Consider the following 8,675-nt stretch of genomic DNA (forward strand, 5'->3'; position numbering starts at 1 on the left):
AGGCGGGAGCAACGCTGGGAACTCCGAAGCAGCCTGGGTCTGGGAGTCCACAGCTGAGGCTTGAGTCCTAAGCTTTCTCGAGGCTTGGGCGCCCAGGGTGCAGGAGTCGACGTGGGGGCCGGGGTGCGGGACAGCTGTGCCCACCGCTCTCGGATAGGGGGCTTCACGTCACTCCGGGTCCTCCCGGCCGGTCTTGCCATATTAGGGCTTCCTGCTTCCCATATATGGCCATGTACGTCACGACGGAGGCTGGCCCGTGGCGTTCCAGACCCTTCAAATAGAGGCGGATCCGGGGAGTCGCGAGAGATCCCAGCGCGCAGAACTTGGGGAGCCGCCGCCGCCGCCAGCTACCGTCGCCACCAGCTTCCGCCGCCGCAGGACCGGCCCCTGCCCCAGCCTCGGTAGCAGCGCCGCGTCCACACCGGTCGGCGGCGAGGGCTAGCCTGGAGGCCCGACCTGCTCTCGCCACAGTGTACCCCGCGTCCCGCATGTGACCCGGCCAGGCCCCCGAGAGTGTGTCCCCCGCAGCCACGGCTCCGGGCTGCGCCCACCCGCCCCAACACGAGCTCTCCAGCCCGCCCGTCCGGGATGGCCGCAGCCAAGGCCGAGATGCAGCTGATGTCCCCGCTGCAGATCTCCGACCCGTTCGGCTCCTTTCCTCACTCGCCCACCATGGACAACTATCCTAAGCTGGAGGAGATGATGCTGCTGAGCAACGGGGCTCCCCAGTTCCTCGGTGCCGCCGGGGCCTCGGAGGGCAGCGGCGGTAACAGCAGCAGCAGCGGGGGCGGTGGAGGTGGAGGGGGCGGCAGCAGCGGTAGCAGCAGCGGCGCCTTCAACCCTCAGGGGGAGGCGGGCGACCAGCCCTACGAGCACCTGACCGCAGGTAAGCGGTGGCCTACGCCGAGGATTAGCCCCTTCGCCACCATTCTGGCGACCAGTCCTTCCCCACCGCCTTGCAGCGCCCCCTTCACCGCAGCAGCAGTGTTCCTGGACCTCAGGGATGCAAGTGGGGTTTCCCTTCCCTGCCTCAGGGTCATGTGTTAGAGGGATACCTGGGGACATCCACTCTCACCCTCACCCTCCTCGTTCCTAGCCTTGCGCAGAGGAGCTAGCTTCTGTTTTGGATGGAGAGCTCGGGCTGCGTGGGTGGGTGGAGGGGGGAGGGCTTGTTTTGAAGAGCAGGGCTGCGCCCCCCTTTCTCCAGACAGGCTTGCGTTGCCAGCCGCCTGTCCCCAAGGAAGGGCCGTGATCCGTGCCCAGGGATGTCCTGGCAGCCGGGGGTAGGGGGCGCGCACTCGCCACGGCGGAAGGGGTGCTGGCGGGAATCCCTCCGTGGCGCAGCCGCCGCTGCGGAGCGCTGTGAGCTGCAGTGGAGGGGGATTCTCCGTATTTGCGTCAGCTGTTGTTGAAATGGGCTCCGCCGCTGGAGCGGGTCCAGGAACATTGCAATCTGCTGCTATCAATTATTAACCAGCTCAGGAGTCAATGGTAGCCAGCCCGACCTCTTGCCTGGCAGCTCGGGTCCTTCTCGTCCTCCAGCGACTGCTCTCCAGTAACCAGGCCTCCCCCTTCTCTCTCTCCTGCCAGAGTCTTTTCCTGATATCTCTCTGAATAACGAGAAGGTTCTGGTGGAGACAAGTTACCCCAGCCAAACCACCCGGCTGCCCCCCATCACCTACACTGGCCGCTTCTCTCTGGAGCCTGCACCCAACAGTGGCAACACCTTGTGGCCTGAGCCCCTCTTCAGCCTGGTCAGCGGCCTTGTGAGCATGACCAACCCACCGGCCACCTCATCTTCAGCACCATCTCCGGCAGCCTCCTCCTCTTCCTCTGCCTCTCAGAGCCCACCCCTGAGCTGTGCAGTACAGTCCAATGACAGCAGCCCCATTTACTCAGCGGCACCGACATTCCCCACACCTAACACTGACATCTTCCCTGAGCCACAAAGCCAGGCCTTTCCGGGCTCCGCGGGCGCCGCGCTCCAGTACCCGCCTCCTGCCTATCCTTCTGCCAAGGGTGGCTTCCAGGTCCCCATGATCCCTGACTATCTATTTCCACAACAGCAGGGGGACCTGGGCCTGGGCACCCCAGACCAGAAGCCCTTCCAAGGCCTGGAGAGCCGTACCCAGCAGCCTTCACTCACTCCGTTGTCTACCATCAAGGCCTTTGCCACGCAGTCGGGCTCCCAGGACTTGAAGGCCCTCAACACCACCTACCAGTCCCAGCTCATCAAACCCAGCCGCATGCGCAAGTACCCCAACCGGCCCAGCAAGACGCCCCCTCACGAACGCCCCTACGCGTGCCCAGTGGAGTCCTGTGACCGCCGCTTCTCCCGCTCGGATGAGCTCACCCGCCACATTCGCATCCATACCGGCCAGAAGCCCTTCCAGTGTCGCATCTGCATGCGCAACTTCAGCCGCAGTGACCATCTCACCACCCACATCCGCACCCACACAGGCGAGAAACCCTTCGCCTGCGACATCTGTGGGAGAAAGTTTGCCAGGAGCGATGAACGCAAGAGGCATACCAAGATCCACTTAAGGCAGAAGGACAAAAAAGTAGACAAAGGTGTTGTGGCCTCTTCTGCCGCCACCTCCCTCTCTTCCTACCCGTCCCAGGTGGCTACCTCCTACACGTCCCCAGTTACTACCTCTTATCCGTCCCCAGCCACCACCTCATATCCATCACCTGTGCCCACCTCCTACTCCTCTCCCGGTTCCTCAACCTACCCATCCCCTGTGCACAGTGGCTTCCCCTCACCCTCAGTGGCCACCACATACTCCTCCGTCCCCCCTGCTTTCCCAGCCCAGGTCAGCAGCTTCCCTTCCTCAGCTGTCACCAACTCCTTCACCGCCTCCACAGGGCTTTCGGACATGACAACAACCTTTTCTCCCAGGACAATTGAAATTTGCTAAAGGGAAAGGGGAAACAAGGGAAAAGGGAGAAAAAAAAAAACACAAGAGACTTAACAGACAGGAGGAGGAGAAGATGGCCACAGGAGGGGGTTCCTCTTAGGTGAGATGGAGGTTCTCAGAGCCACATCCCCCCCCTCTACTTCACCCCAGAGTCGCGTGGAAGGTCTGGTGGCCTGCAATCCTTTCTGCCCACTTGCCCTTCCTCCCCAGTCCCTACTCCCTTTGACTTCAGCTGCCTGAAACAGCCATGTCCAAGTTCTTCACCTCTATCCAAAGAACTTGATTTGCATGGATTTTGGATATATCATTTCAGTATCATCTCCATCATATGCCTGACCCCCTGCTCCCTTCAATGCTAGAAAATCAAGTTGGCAAAAATGGGGTCTGGGCCCCTCAGAGCCCAGCCCTGCACCCTTGTACAGTGTCTGTGCCATGGATTTTGTTTTTCTTGGGGTACTCTTGATGTGAAGATAATTTGCATATTCTATTGTATTATTTGGAGTAGGTCCTCACTTTGGGAAAAAAAAAAAAAAGAAAAGCCAAGCGAACCAACGGTGATCCTTTATTTTGTGATGATGCTGTGACGATTAAGTTTGAAGCTTTTTTTGAAACAGCAGTCCTTGGTATTAATCAGCATGTGTCAGAGTGATGTTCCGTTAACCTTTTTGTAAATATTGCCCGACTGTACTCTCACATGTGACAAAATATGGTTTGGTTTTTCTTCTTTTTTTTTTTTTGAAAGTGTTCTTTTTTTCGTCCTTTTGGTTTAAAAAGTTTCACGTCTTGGTGCCTTTTGTGTGATGCGCCTTGCTGACAGCTTGACATGTGCAATTGTGAGGGACATGCTCACCTCTAGCCTTAAGGGGGGCAGGGAGCGATGATTCGGGGGAGGCTTTGGGAGCAAAATAAGGAAGAGGGCTGAGCTAAGCCTCAGTTCTCCAGAATGTAAGAAAACAAAATCTAAAACAAAATCTGAACTCTCAAAAGTCTATTTTTTTAACTGAAAATGTAAATTTATAAATATATTCAGGAGTTGGAATGTTGTAGTTACCTACTGAGTAGGCGGCCATTTTTGTATGTTATGAACATGCGGTTCATTATTTTGTGGTTTTATTTTACTTTGTACCTGTGTTTGCTTAAACAAAGTGACTGTTTGGCTTATAAACACATTGAATGCGCTTTATTGCCCATGGGATATGTGGTGTATATCCTTCAGAAAAATTAAAAGGAAAATAAAATAGCTGCGGTTGGGTGCGTGTTTCCTGGGCTGGGGGTGGGGGCCCTTTTGCCATCTTTTTTTCTTTTTTTTTAAGATTTATTTATTGAGAGAGAGAGAGCGCATTCACACATGTGCATGGCAGGGAGGGGCAGGGAAAGAGAGTCTTAAGCAGACTCCTCAAAGAGCCTCACATGGGGCTCCACGTGGGGTTTGAACTGGGGCTCCATCTCACTGTGGGAGATCAGGACCTGAGCTGAGACCAGGAATCAGACGTTTAACCAACTGTGCCACCCAGGCCCCCCCGCTTTTGCCATTTTTATTTAGGGCTTTGAAGGGTTTTTACAGAGACATGCCTTTTTTTTTTTTTTAAGATTTTATTTTTAAGTAATGTCTGCACCCAACATGAGGCTCGAACTCACAACCAAGATATCCAAGAGTCACATGCTCTACTGACTGAACCACCCAGGCACCCCCCAAGACGAGGAAATTCCATTCAGAGTTGTCCCTGCTGTGTGTCATTGGAGTGAATTCTTTGAGAACTGTGTGTGGGTATCTTCCAGACACTGGGCCTCAGTCTGGTGGTCTGCAGCTTTATCTTGGTCAATTAAAGCTAAAGAAGGCCACAGATAGAAGTGGAACACGAGTGCCTGGAGGCAGTGCTATTCTCTTGGCCTCAAATGTTTGGCTGGCCTGCCCCGCATTCTCTACCCCAGGTTGGGGAAAGCTATGTTCTTGGGAATCCCTACTATATACACTTGGGGAAGATAAAGGGTGGTCACAAGGGCTTTGAGAAGTAGGAACACGGCTGGAGCTGACTCAGCCTCTCCTTCCTTGTTACTCATCCTCCATGCCCCCAGAAACCTGAGGGCGTCAAAGAAGCTTAGAAGAGGTAAGGGCCAGTTCTCAAGCCAAGAATCCTTCCAGGAAGAAATCTCATTACTTGCCAGCTGGAGCTGTGATCCTTGGCAGCTTCCAGGAATACAGGGCAGAGTGGGCAGGAGGCTGGCCTGGTATTTAAGGTTCCTATGCAGACCAAGTCTGTCCCCATTGTGTAGGAGGCCTGAGGTGTTAGTTTCCCTGGCCCCAGCTCCCTGATGGTGCACACTCATGGCTAGAGCAAATCTTATGGGCTTGTTAGCATCTGTCTACTCTGTGAGAGGCCTTGAGCTGGTCACAACAATGCAGATTGTTGGTTGAGGAGACAGAGATATAGGCCAAAAATTATAACATGGTGTTATGTTATATCATATGGACAAGCATGGGACTCTATGAGAGACGGAGAAGGACATCCAACCCACCCAAGGACTTAGGAAAAGTAGAAAAACTGAGTTGGGAAGGGTAAGTAGAGTCAGCTCAATTGACTTGCTTTGTATGTAAGCCAGGGAGGGTGTTGGTGACTCTGCCTGGGAGAGTGAATGGATAGATTATTGAATGTAAGCACTACCTTCAGCCCTGATTTGAGCCTTTTATTAATTGGTCAGGCACTACCATCCATTGGTCACTTGGGTACACTAGAGCTGATGTCCTGGAATTCCCAACCCTTGGCTCCCCTCTCAACTTCTGATCTTCCCAATCAAGGACAAGGAAGTATCTTCTATACCCAGTATGGCTATCAGGCCTCTAGTGGGGTTGAGGTCTAACCTCCTCCACTCCTCCCTCCGAAGGTCTCCCAGGTTACCCAAGAACACTGCTCCTGGAGCCAGGGGAATTCCAACAATCTCCGGGCGTTGGCCCAGTTCTTTCTTTTCCATTCTAGTCCTCAACCACCAACACTGTTGATCTCTACCCTTTCCCATGATACCAGACTCCTCAGCCTGGAGCAGGAGGAACGAAGCCACCTTCTCTAGCTAAGGGCACATCCTTGCGAGCCTCCTGGCAAAATTGCCAGGTCCTGATGAGACAATATTTGTACTGACACGCCTTTCCCCAGCCCCACCTACCCCTCCCCATCTCACTCTGGGCTCAGGAACACAAGTCCATGCCTGTTACACATTCTTAATAATTTCTCACCACAGACTACCAGAGCGGGGGAGTGGGATGGTGGAGGTGGCGAGGGGAAGGGAGAGCATGGCAAGAATAAAATATGAAAAAGGAGCAAGAAGACTCTGTTCCTTTAAAGCAGAAAATCTCCTATGTTTTTATTACAATGCATCAGAATCAGATTCCCAGGCCCTCTCCTAGGGGATCTTATTGAGGTCGGGGATGGGGGTCTGGAACTGGTCATGATAACAGCCACACCAGGCAACTCTGATGCAGATGGCTTGTTGAGAAATTCTGCCAAGATTGCTAGCTAATTTTTATTAGTCCTATCACCAGGGGGTTCCTTTGGATTCTGCCACTAGAAACTCAAGTTTCTCTGTATAGCTGAAATAGAGCAAGATTCAAAAATTGCCCCATTTTACAGTCCTATAGTATTAACAACAACAACAACAAAAAGGAACGTGTTCATTTTAACTACTGCTTCTGTGAGGGAAACCTGAAACCAAGGGCACAGGGCAGCGCTGATAAAAGCTCTATCATCATCAAGGCTGAGGTTTAAGAAGGGACCCAGATAGTGTTGAACAATTAACTGTTACCTGGGGACATTGTCTAGGGCTTCAGGGATGTGGAGGACAGAGAGGAGTGGGGTGGAAGAGGAGAGGGGGCAGGGAAACTTGGCCAGCCAAGGCTAGGTTTAGATTCTGAAGAAAAACAAAAACACAGGTTTTAAGGACCCTTGACCCTTCTTCCTAGTACCTGAGTGATATTCTTTTCTCTTGAATTTCAGGGATGTTGAGCGTCATGTTTTTGGAAAGATTCTAAGCACTCAGAAAGACATAGCTCAGCCTGGTGGTCAGGCTGTGTTTAAGGTGTGCTTCCTTCTACCTCTCCGCTCTTGGAACCTGCAACCCCAGGAAGAAATGGAGTCAGGAATGGGTACCATAGGGTCAGAGGTAGTTCCTCCAACGTCCTCCTGTCTCCCCATCCCTGCTGTTTTCCCTGGTTCAGGCACACTTGGTGTAGTTTGAGTGGGGAAGATCAGCAGAGTGAGATTTCAGTGGTCTTAAGGGAAATGAGGCCAAGTCTAAAAGAATCAGGCTTTGAGCAAATAAGGTTTCAACATTTCACCCGTAAGCTTCCAGGTGCTAATAAGATTTCTGCACCCAAATAGCAAATCTAGCCCTCCACTGTAGTGATTTTTCTTCCCATATCCCTTTTTCCATTTCTAGAACCTGGAAAACCTTTTGAGGCAAAGCTTACTGGAGAAGTTCTCTTAGGTCAAATTGGCAGCTCAGCTCCTCATTTGCAAGAAAATCTATTTCATCTCTCTTTTCGGGAGCTCTCTCCAACGAGCCCATTCTCTTCAGTGCTTAGGTTGTTTATTATTATTATTATTATTATTATTATTATTATTATTATTGTCATTGTTATTGATTTACTGAGGTGCCATTGATATAGAAAAAACTGTACAGTTTGATGAATCTTGATATTTGTGTTCACAGGTGAAACCGTAACCACAATTAAGATATTGAACATATCCATCAGTGCCAAAACTCTCCTTGTGCCCCTTGGAAATCTTTCCTTCTTCCATCCCTGTCCCTGGGGCAACCCTGGTCTGCTTTCTCTCGCTGTATAGATCAGTTTGCACTTTCCGGAGTTGCATATAAATGTAATAATTCAATATGTACTCCTTTTGGTCTGGCTCTTTAACTTGGCATCATTATCTTGAGATTCATCCATGTTGTTGCTTGTATAAATAGTTCACTCCTTTTTCTTTCTGAGGAGTATTTCACTCTATGACTATAGCACGATTTGCTCACCTTCTCACCTGTGGATGGACATTGGGGTTGGTTCCCTTTGGGGCTATTATAAATGAAGCTGCTATGAACATCTGAGTACAAGTCTTTGGGTGGATGTGTTCCCATTTACTCCAAAGTCCCCAATTCTGGCTCCTTTTCCCACCGTGTCCCCATTTACTCACCTCCCTTTTCTATAAACAATAATCACTCATCTTCCCCCACACTCACACAGTCAGGGCCCAGCCTCCTAAAGATCTGCTTCATTGAATTTTTCCTCACGTAAACAGAGCCAGCCCCTTCATCATTTTTATTGCCCTATTTCAAACTCCCTCCCACTTGTTTATACCTTCCTGGTAATGAGACATCTAAGGCTAAGCAAGGTATGCTGTTATTTATTCAGCTTAGCAAAGGTAAGCTAAGGCAAGTGAGTCCTTGGTGATACTTTTCTAAGGTACCTGGTAGTGGGTGGGCTACTGATGCGGCACTTTGACCTCAAACAGAGGAAGGGGCTAAGCTCAAATGGTGTGGGTGGCTGCCCTGGGACACTGGTCCTGAGAGGTTATCTGTCCACATTATCACTATCTCCTGTGGGCTCTTCCCTGGATTGGTTTTCTGGAACACAGGCCCCACTCACTCACTCAGTCATTGTCAAAAACCTTATAGTACTGAATTCCCACCTCTCAGTTCTGAGGTAATTTTTTTTTTTTAAGATTTGATTTATTTATTTGAGAGAGAGCAGGCGTGCACAACGGGCTGGGG

General features: G+C 51.3%; 1 protein-coding gene across 1 annotated transcript; it reads left to right on the forward strand.

Moving 5' to 3' along the window:
• The first annotated feature begins 274 nt into the window (after positions 1 to 274).
• Positions 275 to 4,075, forward strand: EGR1 (early growth response 1). The gene is made up of 2 exons (XM_002922729.4): positions 275 to 886; positions 1,591 to 4,075. The coding sequence occupies exons 1-2, from the start codon at positions 589 to 591 to the stop codon at positions 2,916 to 2,918; spliced, it is 1,626 nt and encodes a 541-aa protein (XP_002922775.1). The 5' UTR covers positions 275 to 588; the 3' UTR covers positions 2,919 to 4,075.
• Positions 4,076 to 8,675: the final 4,600 nt, after the last annotated feature.

Source organism: Ailuropoda melanoleuca, chromosome 3 (genome assembly GCF_002007445.2).
Source record: "Ailuropoda melanoleuca isolate Jingjing chromosome 3, ASM200744v2, whole genome shotgun sequence".
Lineage (NCBI taxonomy): Eukaryota > Metazoa > Chordata > Mammalia > Carnivora > Ursidae > Ailuropoda > Ailuropoda melanoleuca.

Excerpts from the sequence above, each read along its gene's own strand:
- EGR1 (XM_002922729.4), top strand. The coding sequence starts at position 589 with ATGGCCGCAGCCAAGGCCGAGATGCAGCTGATGTCCCCGCTGCAGATC. Across the intron at positions 887-1,590 it reads CTACGAGCACCTGACCGCAG|AGTCTTTTCCTGATATCTCT; the intron begins GTAAGCGGTGGC and ends CTCTCCTGCCAG.